Below are 19,204 nucleotides of genomic sequence, written 5' to 3'. Positions count from 1 at the left end.
GAGGCTGTTTACAATAACATGACACAAGCCAATACATTTAAAAACATGGGAAAATACAAAAACTATTTTGACACTGGACATAAAAACTTCAAAATATTGTGCAAGATGATACAGATCTGTCAAGCAACTGCCTTGTTGGTCTGAAGACTAACAGCCTTAAAAGAACTATTTCAAAAACTGAGAAAAAGGTTACGCAGGACACCAGAAAGTATTGACCAGATTTTTATTATTAATTAAAGAAACCAATGCACATAATTATAGGATGTAAAAAAGTTGGAAATGGTTGAGTGAGGATGTATAATAATAGATGTAGATTTATCCAGCAGGCCTTTATTATTTTTTAACAGCATAGCTACAGCTACATTACACTTCACATTGAATAATGACAGAGAGTCCCTATAAATCTAGTATAAGCCATGTAGATTCTTTAAATAATTAAATTCCAGAAGTTATCAATTAGTAGGGGAGAATCAGAGAAAGAGACATAATGACAAACAGCATGAACATTACAACTAGAGATAGTATGCATGAGACAGGTTAACACAACACCTCCTGCTATGTATAAAATTGTGTATAGCAGCATGGTGTTTAAAATGGCACTGTATAGATTGTAACTGGTTAATCGGCAAACAGTTAAAAGCAAAAGCTTCAAATCACTAGTTGGACCTTCTATCTTCAATAAAGATAGAAGGTCCAACTTAGCTTGGCAGATAAACCCAGTTATCTAAGGAGCAAGCTCACCAAGTCTGCACTGTTTTGTCACTGACAAACTGGCCATGAGGCCCATCAGCACCAGGAGGCAAAAGAGCCAAATAAACTGGAGTCTCTGCTCCCTCTTCAGGCGATTTGGTGGCTTGGGGACCTGCCATGTCAGTCCTGACCCATCCAGGACAACAGGCATTCAGCAGGATACCATCGCCTTTCCGTGTCTCATTCAGCACCCTTGCTTGAATTCTGGACAAAACCGTCACACCGATTTTGGTCACGCCATAAGCACTATTGGGCCAGCCCTCCTTTTCATATACTCCTTTCTTGGTATCTTCTACAAATTTTTCCATGAGTTTCACTAGCTCTTCTTCAGTGATTGTGTCACTCCGGAATTTCTTTTGCAAGTCTTGGCTACATTTGGAAAGTGCCCGAATACTTACGACACTAGAGACGTTCACTACCCTTCCTGTGAAAAACAATACCATCACATTCCATAATTAATACAGTTCTGCAAAATCTTAGATAAATGCATAGGGTAAATTACATAATAGGAATATAAATATTTATATCAATATTTCATAAAAATACGAAGATAGTGAATTGCAGGAAATCCCAAATTGTATAATAAATAGTTTTAAACTCTTAAGATTTTAAATTCTAAGCTACCGTGATCCCTCCAGAAGGTGGTGCTGCTATAATTTAAATCCTCATGATGCATGAAACTTGATCAAAGAAGGTACATTTTTCTGTTTCTGCTGAAATGTAGCTACTTGCAGCTCCAGAAATGGAGATAACTTAGCCATTGTAGAGGCACAGACAGGACAGAAGATTACTGAAACAGCTTAATGTAACATGCGACTATAACATTAATAAAACATGGCTCTCAAGTTTAAATAAACTCAAGAAATGGCCAAATGTTTCTATATTTGCCATATGGTAAGTTGTTTGTCCCCAATCACCCTTTTGTACTGATATAAAAATACAAGAGCTAATGTCAAAGCAGTATATTTTACAATGGCAACATATTACAATTCCACAAAATGCTATGGACAGTTTAACCAATTATCCAGTTATTAAGTTTTACTAACTGTTTTGAGCCAGTAGGTAAAGGTGTTCCCCTGATATTAAGTCCAGTTGTGTTCAACTCTGGGGGTTGGTGCTCATCTCCATTTCTAAGCTGAAGAGCCGGCATTGTCTGTAGACACCTCCAAGGTCATGTGGCCAGCATGACTGCATGGAGAGTCATTACCTTCCTGCCAGAGTGGTACCTATTGATCTACTCACATTTGCATGTTTTTGAACTGCTAGGTTGGCAGAAGCTGGGGCTAGCAGAGGGAGCTCACGCCGCTCCTTGGATTCGAACCTGTGACCTTTTGGTAAGCAAGTTCAGGAGCTCAGCGGTTTAACCCATTGTGCCACTGGGGGCTCCAGTAACAAATCTATAAAACTAGCCTTGCAAATGGGGAATATCTTATTAGGCCTTATGTTGTAGGCTTGCTGTTTTGCACATGACTGAAGCCAGGTGCTCTTTGTGTGCTGCGAGAGGCATTATCAAAACTCTGTGCATCACCCTTTCAAGAGCTAAGAGTTTCATTCATGGGTAGGTTTGACTGTTTGAATGATTTTATACTGTTTTTATTCCGTTTTTATTTAAATTGTATATTTATGCTTTTGGTTGTGGGCACCATGGTGTGCCAGTTATTAGCCGCCCTGGGTCCCTCTGCAGAAGTCAAGATAGGACGGGATACAAATGTCCAAAATAAATAAATAAATAGGTCATAGTTATAGAGATATAGTGATTTCAAATTGGGTTCATTTTTTGAAAACCCCCGTTTTAATTGGGGTAGGAGGAGGAATGCAACACTTACCTTTTGGTTTTATAAGCGGTAACAACTCATTACATATATTTCTGGTAGCAAAGAAGTTTGTTTTCATGGTCACTTCTGCTTGCGTATGAAATGGAGTAGTGTCTGCCACTTTTTTCAGAAAGCAAAGGAAATGAAAACAACAGTATAGGAATTACTGGAAAATGGATGTGTATACACCCGCACATACATATATGAGCAAATTCATATTTCTAGTTATACGTGTTCTACAAATACATACACTGATGACAATTTGATTAATCTGCTGTGACTACAATATTAGGAAGTATGTCTGTGTCATACCTCAGAAATCAAAAACATTTTCCATCCAATTGGCCCTTCTTTGAATCTCACTAGAGAACTTCTCTTTCTTACATTTATCACATCTCTCAAACTTTACAGAAGTAGTTTTGTTTGATTCCTGCAAAAAAAACTGCATTGTACTTCCAAAGTCAAAAGAAGTTGTATTGAAGACAGCATAGAGCTATGGCAGTTAAACTGGTGTCAAGCTGCCCTAATTCTACAATGGAGATGCACCCATAGTCTCTGTCATTTAATTCTAGTTTCCATTGCATTTTCTGTATGGGAAAATTATTGCATGTTGAGATGGCCCTGAACAACTGGAGAGGACACATCTGGCCATGATATATAAAGCCCTATATGATTTAGGTCCAGACTATCTGAAAATATGTATCTCCCTATACAAACCTATCACCATTCTAAGACTTACATAGGAGGTTTTCTTAGTTCACAGAATCACTGGGTGGGAAGATAAGAGGCTGTCTTCTCAGTGGCTACTACCACTCTCTGGAACTCCCTGGCTACCTCCCTACTTTTCATCAATTGGCCAGCAAAGACATTCCTATTTGAGCATGTTTTTGATATAAAACATGATCACTTTTTATGGGGTTATTTTATTTTCTAAAATTGTCTATGTTCTTAAACATCTTTTATACTATTTTATGTGCTTTTAAATTTCTTAAAAATACAATTATGAATATTTCTAATTGTTTTGAAAGACACCTTGGGCCCCACATTGGAAGAAAGATGGCATACAAATACAACAAATAATAAAATATATCTTCTCAGGAGAATTGTTTGCTTTACCTTTGAATGCAATCCCTGCATTGTTAATTAGCACATTCAAGCCACCATACTTTTCCTTCAGGAAATCACGAAGGGCTCGAATACTCTGGAGATCATTGATATCCAGCTGGTGGAAGAGGGGCTTCAGGCCTTCTTTCTGGAGCTCAGACACAGCCGCCTTGCCTCGTTCGATGTCCCGGGATGTCAGGTACACATCCCCAGAGAACTGCTTGCATAGAGCCCGCACTATGGCCAGCCCAATGCCTTTGTTGGACCCGGTCACCACAGCAACTGCAGTGCTGGACATTCTCCCTGCAAAGTTAAACAATATGGATATTAAATATCATAATATCATTCTGAAGCTTCATAACACATGTTTTCATTAATGTGGCTTCAAAAATAAATGTTAATTATGCCACTTCATTAGAGCAAAAGCACCTATCTGACAGTATTTTAAATCCGATCTGTGTGCTACGCTTTTGGTTGGCAAATAAATTGGTAACTTGAGTGGATGTGCTGCATACATACAGATATATATTTACATTCTATCTACAGAGTAAAGGAAACTTGCATACAGACCATTTCTTTGGAGGTTGTTCCTAATAGTTCTCCCCTGCCCTGCCCACTGCACCTGAACAAATGGCACTGGCTGTGAAAAACAACAGCAATTTAGTAAAGATAAAGGTTTCCTCTGACATGAAGTCTAGTTGTGTCTGACTCTGGGGGGTGGTGCTCATCTCCATTTCTAAGCTGAAGAACTGGCATTATCCATAGACACCTTCAAGGTAACGTGGCTGGCATGACTGCATGGAGGGTCGTTACCTTCCCGCAGAAGCGGTACCTATTGATCTACTCACATTTGCATGTTTTTGAACTGCTAGGTTGGCAGAAGCTGGGGCTAACAGCGGGCACTCACCCTGCTTTCCGGATTCAAACCACCAACCTTTCGGTCAACTAGTTCAGCAGCTCGGCAGTTTAACCCGCTGCACCACTAGCAACTTAATGAGCATTATTTTATTTACATTAACATAATCACTGATTCATTAGAATAACTTGACAGAGTTTTTACATTATATCATTTCTTAAGTGACAACAAAGTGTAAGGTTCAGGGCCAACAAGCATTAAGAGTCAAACCACCTGGCCAGCATTGAATAATCTACAGCCAGGGTGGAGTAGCTGTAAGTGTACTAAAGAAGCACAAGCTTCCATGGTGATGAGAGAATAGAGTTGCAATTGGAGATGAAGCTGCAAAGAGACTGAAAAATTGGTGAAGAAAATCAGAGAGCCTTTTGCCAAGAAAGTATAAACTGACAGTATTCGGAAGAAGGCTGGAGAAGAGACAAGATCTTTCTGTATTAACTTTTCAATGGATAAGACAAGTTTTATTTGTCTGCTCCTTAACCAGAAGGGGGGTGCTCCTGCTATATAAGGGGATTGTTTTGTTGCTACACACAGAACTCTAAACATTTTGCTCCAACATAACTAACCTATGATAGAAATTTTAATTAGATGTCATTTTGATTTTTTTTAGAAAGTATCATGCCAAAATGTCCTGTAAGTTAATGATGGCTTTTGATCTGTTAAATTCTGCACTTGAAAGAAAGGATTCGTATTTCCTTGAAGTTGTCTTTTGCTATTTCTTCCTATGCTTTTTGCATTTTTATTGTCAATTTTTCAAGTTAGAGCATTTGCTTTATCATTTGATTTAATTAATTAAGAATATTGTTCCAAAATGCTATTATCTTTTAGGATTGCGTTTCTCAACCTGGGGGTCAGGACCTCTGGGGGGGGGGTTGCGAGGGGGTGTTTGAGCGGTCACATAGTATTTTCTGTTGGTCATGGGGATTCTGTCTGGGAAATCTGGTCCAATTCTATTGTTGATGGGGTTCAGAATGCTCTTTGAGTGTAGGTGAACTATAAATCCCAGCAACTACAACTCCCAAATGTCAAGGTCTATTTTCTCCAAACCCAAGTGTTCACATATGCACATATTGAGCATTTGTGCCAAGTTTGATCCAGACCCATCATTGTTTCAAGTCCACAATGCTCTCTGAATGTAGGTGAACCACAACTCCAAAACTCAAGGTGAATGCCCACCAAACCCTTCCAGTGTTTTCTGTTGGTCATGGGAGTTCTGTGTGTCAAGTTTGGTTCAATTCCATCATTGGTGGAGTTCAGAATGCTCTTTAATTCTAGGTGAACTATAAATCCCAGCAACTGCAACGCTCAAATGACAAAATTAATCCCCCAACCCTACCAGTATTCAAATGTGGGTGTATTGGGTATGTGTGCCAAATTTGGTCCAGTGAATAAAAATGTATCCTGCATATCAGATATTTAATTATTATTAATAACAGGCTGATAGTATGATAGCTGAGTCCAGAAGCTCCAAGCATTAAGCACATTTCACAATGGCGGTTGTGAAAAAGGGAAGGGGAGAGTGGCACACTGAGGGCGGGAATATACTTCCTAGTTGCATTTGGAAGGTGGAAGGATAGGGAGGGAGGGTTAGGGTAAGGATTAGGGTTAAGATTAGGGTGAAGGGTAAGGTTTAGGGTTTGGATAAGAGTTAGGGTTTTACCATTAAAGAACTCTTACATTCCTTCTATAATAACTGTATTTCGTTCTGTGTTGCACAAGGAGCGAAGTAGAAACAGCGTAACGCTCAGAGCTTCCAGACCCAGCTTTCATACTATTATCAATAACAGTTGCAAAATTACAGTTATGAAGTAGCAATGAAAATAATTTTATGGTTGGGGGTCACCACAACAGGAGAACTGTATTAAGGGGTTGTGGCATTAGGAAGGTTGAGAAACACTGTTTTAGAAAACCTAAATGCATTGGAGCAAGTGTCAGATGACACGTCTGAACTATTTTATTGCTACTTCCTACAAGATAACAATAATAAAGCATAACTCACCTAGCTTCCTGTAGAATGTTCAAAAGAAGTGAGTAGATTCCACCAAAGAACGACAGCAGGAATCTGCCTCCTTACCTTGATCTTACGTTGGCTGTTGATTTTATGTACTCTGCTGCGCTTGCTCTGTGTAGAACAGAGGTTAAGGCCCCGCCTTTCCTGGCAACTTTACAGAGCTCCAGGGAGAGACTATTTACTGCAGCCAGAGGGAGAATCTTAAATAAAGGAGAACAGAGTGGAAGGGAGGGAGAGGGAAGTGGGCGAAGAGTGATTATATAAAGGTCTGGTGCTGTTTCTTTTCTTTAGGGAGCTAGCCCTGTTCCATGTCTCTTTGGAAAAGAGAGTGAATGTTATTTAGTCATCTAGTCAGGAGACTAGCACTTCCACCTATCTCTTTCGCAGTTGTCAGCACCCGCCATAGCTTCTCAGGGCGTTCCATGTTTTCTGATAAGATTGCATCTGAAGTTCCAAAGTACATTACAGCAATCGGCACGTTTTTCATTTTCACCATGACTTGACAAAAAGGCATATTTAAGAATGCAGCACAATTGGGAATCCTTTTATTATTGCAAAGAGTTATATATAACCTGCTTTGAAAATGATCCAAAGGCATCAATTAGTTCCAAATAGGTTGGCTGGACTTGTTACTGGCAATAGTTGATATGATCCCATTATGGTAGTCTCTTGCCATCTACACTGTAAGTCTATTTTGAGGAGACACCATTTTGTTATGTAATGGGACTTGAGAATCCATATTTTGAGGTTCATTGGGTGAGGTGTCTTGTAACCAAAGCCTAGAATAGTGGCTCTCAACCTGTGGGTCCCCAGATGTTTTGGCCTTCATAGAATTGGAAGAGACCTCATGGGCCATCCAGTCCAACCCCCTGCCAGGAAAATTGCATTCAAAGCAACCCCGACAGATGGCCATTCAGCTTCTGCTTAAAAGCCACCAAAGAAGGAGCCTCTACCACACTCCAGGGCAGAGAGTTCCACTGCTGAACAACTCTCACAGTCAGGAAGTTCTTCCTAATGTTAAGAGGGAATTTCCTTTCTTGTAGTTTGAAGCCATTGTTCCGCATCCTAGTCTCCAGGGCAGCGGAAAACAAGTTTGCTCCCTCCTCCCTATGACTTCCTCTCACATATTTATACATGGCTATCATGTCTCCTCTCAGCCTTCTCTACTTCAGGCTAAACATGCCCAGCTGTTAAAGCCACTCCTCATAGGGCTTATTCTCCAGATACTCATGTTAGTGGCCGTCCTCTGGACACATTCCAGCTTGTCAATATCTCTCAATTGTGGTGCCCAGAATTGGACACAATATTCCAGGTGTGGTCTAACAAAGGCAGAATAGAGTGCTACAAATATGCAGATGATACCCAGCTACTCTTGTGTCTTGAACCTAGGACAACCGCGATTCCTGAGAACTTTAAGCTGTGTTTGGAAGCAGTGATGAGTTGGCTGCGAGCGAGCAGACTAAAAGTGAATCCTGCAAAAACCGAGATACTCTGGCCCAACTTTCCGCCAGAATTAATCCAGTCTCTGCCTGATTTTGATGGGGAAGTTCTGGTTCCATCTGCCACTGTTAAAAGCCTTGGGGTTGTGTTGGACTCATTGCTGATGATGGAGGCCCAGATTACTGCCATAAGTAAGCAGGCCTTTTTTCATCTTCGCCAGGCAAGGAAATTGGCATCCTACCTTTCGGTAGAAACATTGGCAATGGTAATCCACACAACAGTCACCATTAGGTTGGACTATTGCAATGCCTTATATGCCGGCCTTTCGAAGTCAACAACCCAGAAGATTCGGATGGTCCAAAATGCGGCGGCCAGGCTGCTAGCGGGATCATCTATAAGATCCCATATTACACTGATTCTGCAACAACTGCATTGGCTACCAATAGAACATCTCTTACAAGATACTGATCCTGACATTTAGAGCTCAAAATGGCCAAGGACCTTTATATCTTAGGGACTGCCTCACTCCTTTTTTCCATCAGTGGTTACCTCGATCCACCCAGGAAAATCTCCTATACATACCGGTCCCTAGGGAGGTACACCTGAAAGCTACAAGGCATAGAGCTTTCTTGACCTATGCTCCAATTCTGTGGAACTCATTGCCTCCATACATTAGAGCAATGTTGGAGTTGGTTGTGCATTTAAGTAATCAGATTTAATTTGCCAAATGGTCACTGTTGAATGTTTTTATTGTTGAATGTTTTTATATTGCGAAATGCTATTTTAAATTGTAAGTTGATCGGAGCATCTTGGTGGAGAGCGACTAATTAAGAAATAAAGTGAAATGAAGTGAAGAATAGAGGGGTAGCATGACTTCCCTGGTAAACTGGCTGGGATTTCTGGGAGTTGTAGGTCAAAACACCTGGGGACCCACAGGTTGAGAACCAATGGAAGATACCAATGGAATATACCAAGGGCGCACTGTACTTTACAAGCTATGACTCAAAGGGCAATTTTTGTACTTTTTTGCCATAGGGTTAAACCACTGTGTTACTTGAAAACTGATTTGTGGGATATTGTGGCATATATACATAAAAGTCTTGGTTTTGCTTCATTGTTTTCATTTAAATGTAATCATCCAAGGAAGTCAATACACTTTTCTAATTTGGAATCTCTCTTTAAAGCTTGCTGCATGTCTTTGCCTGTTAAACACAAATAAGCATATTCTGGTAAGTACTTTCTGGACTCTGTGACCAGTTTTCTAGAAATTGAATTGCTTCTTTCAGGAGAACGTGGTAGGGAGCCATCCCACTATCTCCTGCAGGGTGGCATGGGGAGGGGAAGATAGAAGTTCAATAGGGCTAGTATCCTATCACAATTTTGTTACATATTTATTACCTAGCCGAGTCAAGCATAGTATTTAAATAATAGGTTTCAGGTGAGGAGTTGATTTGTCAATTAATTAGTGACTTGCTGTGACTCAGCAGTCTTACGCTCCACTTATACAATGTTTAACTTGTGGTATTTTCTTCATACTAGAAGTTCTCCCATGCTTTCAAAGTGTTTTCAGCGTGGCAGTATTTCCCTTATGTGAAAAAAGTTCCAGGTTGTTCTTAAAAATACTATTAAATGGCTAATATTCTCACTTTTTAATTATCAGGTACACAAGATAGCAATGATATTCTCAAGGAATCCAAACTATGCAAGTCACAAAAGAAATATTACAATGCTCTGGATGGCTATTTAGGGAAGCGCAATGTCTGTATTATATACCTTGCAATTTTATAGCATCTTCATCTTCAAAATCAGACATTACCAGACACAGAAGAATAATCATATGCACAGAAATTTTTGGGGTGAAAGTTTTTAATACTGATCAAAAAGAGTTGAATTCATAAATATCAGCTTGGATTTCATTTCTACAGATTTTGGGAGACTCTGCTTTGAAGGTGTATCTCTTTGGCTGTAAAAAAATCAAATGTAATTTACTACAATGCTGAATCCTGTTTTTCTTCCCTTGAAAGAGAAGTGAATTGCCATACACTGAAGTGTGTATCTTCACAGATTGTGTGCAAACCCTTGCCCCAAACCAAGCCTGATTTGATTAGTTAATAAGTGTTTTATTCAATGCATCCAAGGGTACTGATTTTGCTGTACAACTGCAGTAGTTTAATGTTTGCATTCCAGAAAACAGGCGTGTCCAAACATAATGCTTGTTGAAACAAAGTCTTTACCCATCTATAGAAAACTACCACTGAAAAAATATGAAAAAGCTATGCAGGCACATTGTAGAAGTCTTCCAGGAGTGAATGATTTTACAAAATTATGATAACAATAAAGAACTGAGTTAGGTGCCCAAAAGTAGGAAAGGGAAAGCACCTTAAAGGCCAGCATTTCTTGCTACATGGAACAAGACATGACAGGACATACAGGCACTTCTGTATCACATTATCACATCGTTATATTATCATATTCCGAATTCTATCTATACTGCTATTGTTAGATCAAGCCAAATGTTTCCGATCTCCAGTGTGTACCTCCAGAAATGTGGGGGAAGTTACCATTTCTGTACTGTCTTTTCACTAACATATTGGCCATGAGGCCCAACAGCACCAGGAGGTAAAAGGGCCAAATAAACTGGAGTCTCGGCTCCTTCATCTGGCGATTTGGTGGCTCTGGGACCAGCCATGTCGGTCCTAACCCATCCAGGGCAGCAGGCGTTCAGCAGGATACCGTCGCCTTTTCTTGTGTCATTCAACACCCTTGCTTGAATTCTGGACAAAACGGTCACTCCAGTTTTGGACACACCATAAGCATGATTTGGCCAGCCCTCCTTCTCATGCACTCCCTTCTTGGTGTCTTCTACAAACTTTTCCATGAGTTTAACTAGCTCCTCTTCAGTGATGGTGTCACTCCGAAATTTCTTCTGCAGATCTTGGCTGCAGTTAGCCAATGCTGAAGCACCACACATGCTAGACACATTCACCACTCTGGCTGCAGAAAATGATTGTGGGGTAGAAACAACATCTAAGTTAAAGTTGCTAATGACATTAATTTATATTTTCTATGGCACTCATTCTGTCACTTTCTACCAAGGCAGTAGTTTACATGGAATATAACTGTATTAAAACAAGAGTTAAAATATTCCCACACTTCTATAAAATTAACCTAAACAGCTAAAAGGATCAATTTAAAGTCAACAGCATTTAAAAGTCCTGCACATGTTTTGTGAATCAATGACACAGCACTGCACTTTTATCCCATGCCATTTTTCCCTTAGCTACAATTTGCATTATCCCATTCCCTTGTCTTGTTTACAGTTTGGCCATGTCTTGCAATAGTTGTCCTCATAGGTTATTGGGAGTTGTTCTGAGTTTTAAATTGTTGTTTTATATGCTATATATTTTATTTTATTGTATTGTATTGTGTGCTTATTTTATGCCCTGTTTTAGGTGCTTTCTGCCATATATAAGCCACTTTGGGGAGATGGAGTTGGGATACAAGAAGTCGTTGTTGTTGTTGTTTGTTGTTGTTATTATTATTATTATTATTATTTGAAATATGCTGGAATAAACCGCTGTAGACCAGCAACATCACTACCCCTTTAAAAGTTTTAGACATCTTATGCAAAGTCAGACTACAATAAACTCTGGAACTGTCTATATATGAATTACGTATTAATTGCTAAAAATTAAAACTAGCTGCATTTCAGAACTGCAAAAAAAGTGATAAAATGTTTTTTCCCCCTATTTTACCACACTATACTAATTTAAGAAGTATTTATAATAACAGTCCTACAACTGTGGAACCCACAGCCATAGCCTCACTCTGTGCCCAGAGAAAATGGTCTCTCTGGGAATTTGCTAGGTCATCTCAAGTGATACTGTGGAATGCTTCCCGTAGAGATCTAGAAAAGTCCTAGAGCATATTATTATTATTATAACTTTATTTGTACCCCGCTAGCATCTCCCGCAGGACTCGATGCGGCTTACACAGGCCGAAGCCTCAAAACACAGTACAACAAAACACAGTACAACAAAACAATACCTAAAGCAAATTAAAACAGTTAAGCAGCAAAACAACAGCAATAACAATACGTCAAGACACTTTAAAACTGGGCCAGCCAGAGAAGTGGGTACAAGATTAAAAGTGCTGAAATGGCAGGAGGAATGTAGGATTATAAAGTAAGTGCAGTGTGCGGTGTGCAGTGATCTTAGTTCTACTAAAGTGCATTTAGGACTTGGTATTGGGGTTCCTAATCTGAGAAAGCACATCGGAACAGCCAGGTTTTCAAATTCTTTCTGAAGACTGCCAATGTAGGTGCCTGTCTAAGATCTTTAGAGCATACCCCTCTAGAAATCTCCTGCCCAAAGCAACCACTGCATGCTACAAAGTCAAGTAATTTAATGGTGTTCTGTTGTATTCAAGGTTTCGGGTAATTGCAGTCTGGCTAGGAACATACATCCTCTGTGATATGATGGATGATTACTATATTGAAATTATTTCTCTGGGCTAGTCACTACCATGCAAGTGGAGTACAGTTCATGCACACTTGCCATCCAATGAATATGTTCTTTAAACAAGTAATTAATATGTTTACTTTGAAATAATTTCCAAGGATGCTTTAGTATTATGCTACTTTAGGTCCAAAGACTAATGGTTTTTAAATTTCAGGTTTCAGCGCATAACTGCCACTAGCGCTGCTGCACGATCAACTGAAATGATTTTTTCCCTAACTGCAGTGATTAAGTGTCACTTCCGTGGTGCAAAGCAACTCTAACCTAGGGAAGATAAGCTTTCTAAACCACTACTCAGTCAAAGCCAGCTGAAATCACCTACCCTGCCTCATGGAAGAGGGATATATCTATCTATCTATCTATCTATCAATCTATCTATCTATCTATCTATCTATCTCCCACCTGTTAAGGAGTTGTCATCATAAAGTGCTTCCCGTACTGCATTTCTTCTATCACTGGATTGCTGGCAATTTAAGAGCACAACTGAGCATCTCCTTAAGCTGAGAATCTTGGTCTGTCCCCATGGCCTCACTATTTATTTATTTTTTATTTACTATATTTCTCTATGGCCATTCTCAGTCCGAGGGCGACTCATGGCGGTTTACAGAACAGCACAATTTGATGCCCTCAACAATACAAAGATAGTTAAAACATTAAAAAAACCTTTAACAGAGATAAAAATTCATTACAAATAACATCAATAAAAAGATAATAAATGCTATTGCTTGAGCAATGTTTATGCCTCTGAAGTTCTTCATCCTAATTACATCTCTTTGAACCTGACATTTCCCAAGAAGGGATTTAATTTCTCACCCTGTGTTTTGTAAATCATTACCTGGTAGTCCTATCAAAGAGAAGCTAGAAGACTATTTAAAATATCAAATAATATTCCAGCGCCCTAGATGTTGTGGGCATTTTAGGAGACCAAGGGACGAATGGTAGCTATTCTAGCCACCCTGTGCCCCAGTTCAGAATACTTCACCTCACTTTGAAAATTGAATTTTGAAAATTTTGGGTTGTCGTGGAAACAAGGATTGGCTTCAGTAGAGACGCCTTTTTCTCATGAAACTCTTACAGGGGCAAATTTCCTTTCACTTCCTGTTGTCTCATCCTTGTTGTGACTAAGAGTCAGGTGTAACTGTTACTTTAAACTAGAAGTCGGATGGAACTCAGGGACTGCCTATACTATACTCAGATTTCTGAGAGTATGGTTTGCAAGAAAGGGAGGATATGAGTCAAACAAACAAATTGTTATTAGTAAAGGTTTCCCCTGATATTAAGTCTAGTTGTGTCTGACTCTGGGGAGTGGTGCTCATCTCAATTTCTAAGCTGAAGAGCCGCCGTTGTCTGTAGACATCTCCAATGTCATGTGGCCAGCATGACTGCATGGAGCTTCATTACCTTCCCGCTGGAACGGTACCTATTGATCTACTCACATTTGCATGTTTTTGAACTGTTGGCAGAAGCTTTGGGCTAACAGCGGAAGCTCCCCTGGATTTGAACTGCCCACTTTTCAGTTAGCAAGTTTATTTATTTATTTATTACTCAAACTTATATGCCGCCATTCCCCTGGAGCTCGGAGTGGCTTACAAGAACAGGCTAAAATTGAACACAATTTAAAAACAATTTAAAACAATTTCAAAAGAGCAATATCAAAGATCAAAGGTCAATATCAAAAATCAAAGTTCAGAAGCTCAGGGCTTTATCTCTCCTGAAGAAGACTCAATGTGGCTTACAATTAAAAGTATGACCACATCATTTAAAATATACAATATGCAAACATTAAAACAGAATCAAATATCATAGAATCATAGAATCAAAGAGTTGGAAGAGACCTCATGGGCCATCCAGTCCAACCCCCTGCCAAGAAGCAGGAATATTGCATTCAAATCACCCCTGACAAATGGCCATCCAGCCTCTGCTTAAATATAATAGTATTACATTTTACAGTTAAAATCCATTAAAACAAATTCAAAGCTAAAACTCCTAGCACCCCCAAACAAATAAATTTTATCATTTGCTCTACTAAGTATTTGAAATATTTCAATGAAATATTTTAATTATGGGCAGGTTTCCAATAGCACAATTTTCAAGGTTAGCTCACTGTACTGCACTTACCATTAGGTTTCAGCAGAGGTAACAGCTCTGTGCAAACATCCCTGGTGGCAAAAAAATTTGTTCTCAGAGTGACTTCTGCTTGTGTAGCAAATGGAGTCGTGTCTGCACCTTTTTTCCCCAGATGGGAGGAAGAAAGCAAGCAAAAGTTGGAAAGGACAATGGATAAGTACTAATACTGGAAAAAACTTTAATAGTTTCTTCAATAACTTTTAACTATTTTCAGTTGAAGCTAGAATGTATTTACAGAAAAAGGCGGCATATGAAAGAGACACAAATATAAAATTAATCTATTACAAAAATAGAAAATTATCCCGCAAATAATGAACTGGAAAGATGATCTCAGAAAAGATCTAACCAGAAAGTATCTCCTATCTGACACAAGAACAGAAATGATGGCAAAACATGGCTTTCACTGACTAGTATTGGGGAATTACTGTAAGATTTAGTAAGGAAGTCTAAAATCCTAAAAACCCATTAAACAAATGGGCTTTATTTTTCAGTAATTTGTATAGGGGTATTATGTAAACAGATATATGAAATATCTTGAAAAGTTAAAATAAGAAAAGCATAGATTTCAAGAATAACAAGGCAAGAAACTTTATTCCTCATTTGGCTATTTCTTGCTAGCCTTATCTGCTGTCTGTCAATCGTCAGATAAGAAAAAAAATCAAAATGACAAAAAGCATCGAAGAAAAAACCATAGCAATATTTTATAAACAAGTCTAAAAAGTAGACAATTAGCACAAGATAATACAGTGGCATATATTTAAAATTTTTCCAGCATTTATTTCTTTATTTAATATTACCTAAAACAGAATCAAAACTGGCTGAAATTGAAAAAGGGTTTTCTGTTTTCCATTTTGGCCAATTTTTGGCTTATTTTGTTGGGGTTCTGGCAGGCTTTGAAGTGTGTTTGGACTATTTGTGGGCATTCTTGACGGAAAAAAATCACCTAGAAAAATATTTTCAATTAGTTATGTGCTACACTTTGGACTCAAATTTCAGGAACTGGACTTTACCTTTGTGTATACCATGTTTTCAAACAAAACAGCCACTTCTGGATGTGTGAATGCTTTGGGTTGCTGTGAGTTTACTGGGCTGTATGGCCATGTTCCAGAAGCATTCTCTCCTGACGTTTCGTCCACATCTATGGCAAGAATCTTTAGAGGTTGTGAGGATCTCTGCCCTCTTTAGCACTGGATCGAGAACAGGCTTTGGCTTGAAGATAGCCTTGGAGAGGCGGCATACACGACACTTTATCCTCAACTAGTTTAAACTAACGGAAGCTTGAAACTCTCATTGACTTAATTATGGGGTGGAAATTGTGTAGTCCATAAGCTGCATGAGGCCACAAGATATCCAGTTTGTATTCCCATCCACATTTCAATTGTCCACTGTAGGGTTTTTTAAAGCCATCAGTTTGCTACCATGATTTGAAAATAAAATCGCCTCTTATTGCTGCCCACCTTTTAAAAAGATTCAACAACCATGCATCATCCTTCAGTACTGAAAGCGTGGTGGCTGGATCCAAAACACCTTTCTTGATTCCAGGGCTACTGGGACCAAAGGCAATTACAGGCAGTCTCCAAGTTACAAACACCCAACTTACAAATGACTCACACTTAGGAACGAGAGTGAGACAACAGGAATCTATCCTTAGAAAGGGAAATTCACTCCTGGAACGGTTATCAAGGGGAAAAGCTGTCTCCACTGAAGCTTCCTCACCAATCCATTTCCACAACAAGCCAATTTTTCCTTAATCACAGGGACAGAAAGTGAGGCAAAATCTTCTGAACAGGGGCACAAACAGCAAAAGAAACACCACAGGGCTGTTAACCCTTTCCTAGGCTATCCAAACCTCATTCTCTCTATTTATTTGCTGGAATTGCACTGAAAAATGTACTTATTCCAACTTACAAACAAATTCAACATAAGAACAAACCTATAGAACCTATCTTGTTCATAACTTGGGGGCTGCCTGTACTTGGGAGAGGCAACTTTGCTCTCAGGGCCACCAGAAACTACCAAAAGGATTAGAAAGAGCTAGAAGCTGCTTCCCTTCTTTGACAGTGAGAAGAGGACTCAACTAGGCAATTGCTTCTACTATTCCAGATTTTTTGTTATTTTTCTTTCTCACAGCTGCTAACAGAAGGATGATCTCCTGCCACTGCTATTATTATCATCGCTTTTTTTTTTTTGGAGGGGGAATGATTGACCAAGAGTCAGAGGGTAGTGAAATCAGCCCTTTGAACCTTCAACCATGTCCATTTTTATGTACTACAAACAGAATACAGATTTACCAGTAGATTATATATGATCTACCTTTTAGGAGTCCCTTCACTGAGTAATAGTTTAGTGCTAGATGTGAACCAATATGAAATAATAGGAGTGACGTGTTCATGTTGGCAAGGAAGAAAATGACAAAATCTGCCAACTGCAGGAGAGTCATCTGCTTAAAATCTGCAGTCTAACTTTGTGCTGGAGTAAAGTCATTGTTTTTGAATCTGTCATCTTACCAAAGTATATGACCATCATGTTACAAACTAACAACTTGCATTCACCTGCCACTACCTAACATGAAGATGATCAAAGAAAACTTCTTCAGACTGCATTTTACCTTTGAAGGCAATCCCTGCATTGTTGATTAGCACATTCAGTCCCCCGTATTTCTCCTTCAGGAAGTCGCGGAAGGTTCGGATACTTTGAAGATCGGTGATGTCCAGCTGGTGGAAGAGTGGCGTCAGTCCCTCTTCCTGCAGCTTTGCCACCGCTGCCTTGCCCCGTCCGACGTCCCGGGATGTCAGGTACACATCCCCAGAGAACTGCTTGCACAGAGCCCTCACTATGGCCAGCCCAATGCCTTTGTTGGACCCGGTCACCACAGCAACTGGAGTACTTGACATTCTCTATGAAATTAAAAATGATATGATAATGTGGTTATTGTGCACACAGAACTCTCACTGAGCCCCCGGTGGTGCAGCAGGTTAAACCGCTGAGCAGCTGAACTTGCTGATTGCAAGGTCGGCGGTTCAAATCCGGGGAGCGGGGTGAGTCCCAGCTTCTGTCAATCTAGCAGTTCAAAAACATGCAAATGTGAGTAGATCAATAAGAACTGCTTCAGCAGACAGGTAACCACATTCAATGCAGTCATGCTGGCCAAATGACCTTGGAGGTGTCTACAGACATGTTAAGAAGGTGGATGTGGCTCTTAATGAGACATGCCGCATTATCACGGGGTGTCTGCGCCCTACACCACTGGACAAATTACACTGTTTAGCCGTTATTGCACCACCTGACATCCGCCGGGAAGTAGCAGCCAATAGTGAAAGGCCCAAGGCAGTGACATCTCCAGCTCATCCCCTATTTGGGTATAGCCAGCTGTCAATGACTTAAATCAAGAAATAGTTTTCTAAGATCTACAGAGACACTCTCTGGAACACCTCAGCAAGCAAGAGTCCAAAAGTGGCAGGCTCAAACGCAGAACCTCAATCAATGGCTGATACCAAATGAGAGACTCCCCTCTGGGCACACAGAAGACTGGATGACTTGGAAGGTGCTGAACAGACTGCGCTCTGGCACCACAAGATGCAGAACCAATCTTAAGAAATGGGGCCACAAAGTGGAGTTATGACATGCGAGTGTGGGAAGAGCAGACCACTTACTGCAATGCAACCTGAGCCCTGCCACACGCACAATGGAGGACCTTCTTACAGTGACACCAGAGACACTTCTTTGGCCACCTTCTGATCAAATAACATTTATTATAATGCCAAGTTTTTAACTCTGTGTTTTTTAAACACGTAACTGTACTCTCAATTCGCTTCTGACATGATAAATAAAAATAAATAAATATTGCATTGCCAGAAATGAATGTGATGATAAACAAAACGTGAAATTAGAAGTCTTTTTTAAACAACACATAAGCATAAAGAAATGTTAACCAATTTGCAGGTAACTGACAAATTTGAAATCTTACACATAAGTTCCAGGAAATGCACATGCTATGTGCCTTGCATATTAATAGCACTATATTTATTATTATTATTGTTGTTGTTGTTATTATTATTATTGTTATGCCATGTTGTTATTAATAACAACCACTCCTCCTTCTTATTTGTTTATATACTGGCATCAAATATAAATGGCACTTTATGATAAAACAAGTCAAAAGAATGTGTCCTTCCAAAGATATACAATCTAAAATATGTATATGCACATACAGAAGAAAGGAGGAATAGCAAACCACAAAGCAATTGCAAAACAACCATATTAAGTGCAAATTAGAAAAGACTAAAGATGCAAACAGATGACACATGTGATTTACAGCTGACTAACAATACATGTACATAAGAACAACAAATTGCAAGAGGAGGTTAGAACAAAATATTATTTTTTTAAAATCAAGCAACAAACCTCTAATTCTTAAAAAGTTGGGAGTCACTTCCAAGGCTTTGCAAACAACACCGCCTCCCCAACGTGACGTCACAGAGGGGCGAGGCCGCAATGTTTTTGCTCTCTGTGGCCAATGAGAAGCGGG

General features: G+C 39.5%; 2 protein-coding genes across 2 annotated transcripts; both read right to left on the bottom strand.

Annotated features, from left to right (window-relative positions):
• Nucleotides 1–209: 209 nt before the first annotated feature.
• Nucleotides 210–6,872, bottom strand: LOC132771863 (carbonyl reductase [NADPH] 1-like). The gene is made up of 4 exons (XM_060770360.2): nucleotides 6,581–6,872; nucleotides 3,681–3,971; nucleotides 2,577–2,684; nucleotides 210–1,174 (listed from the first exon to the last, which is right to left on the bottom strand). The coding sequence occupies exons 2-4, from the start codon at nucleotides 3,964–3,966 to the stop codon at nucleotides 738–740; spliced, it is 831 nt and encodes a 276-aa protein (XP_060626343.2). The 5' UTR covers nucleotides 3,967–3,971; nucleotides 6,581–6,872; the 3' UTR covers nucleotides 210–737.
• A 3,008-nt stretch (nucleotides 6,873–9,880) lies between these two features.
• On the bottom strand, nucleotides 9,881–19,179 carry LOC132771864 (carbonyl reductase [NADPH] 1-like). The gene is made up of 4 exons (XM_060770361.2): nucleotides 19,081–19,179; nucleotides 17,285–17,573; nucleotides 14,668–14,775; nucleotides 9,881–11,026 (listed from the first exon to the last, which is right to left on the bottom strand). The coding sequence occupies exons 2-4, from the start codon at nucleotides 17,568–17,570 to the stop codon at nucleotides 10,590–10,592; spliced, it is 831 nt and encodes a 276-aa protein (XP_060626344.2). The 5' UTR covers nucleotides 17,571–17,573; nucleotides 19,081–19,179; the 3' UTR covers nucleotides 9,881–10,589.
• Nucleotides 19,180–19,204: the final 25 nt, after the last annotated feature.

Source organism: Anolis sagrei, chromosome 3, assembly GCF_037176765.1.
Source record: "Anolis sagrei isolate rAnoSag1 chromosome 3, rAnoSag1.mat, whole genome shotgun sequence".
In the NCBI taxonomy this organism is placed as follows: Eukaryota; Metazoa; Chordata; class Lepidosauria; order Squamata; family Dactyloidae; genus Anolis; species Anolis sagrei.
This window is presented reverse-complemented; position numbering and strand designations above follow the sequence as displayed.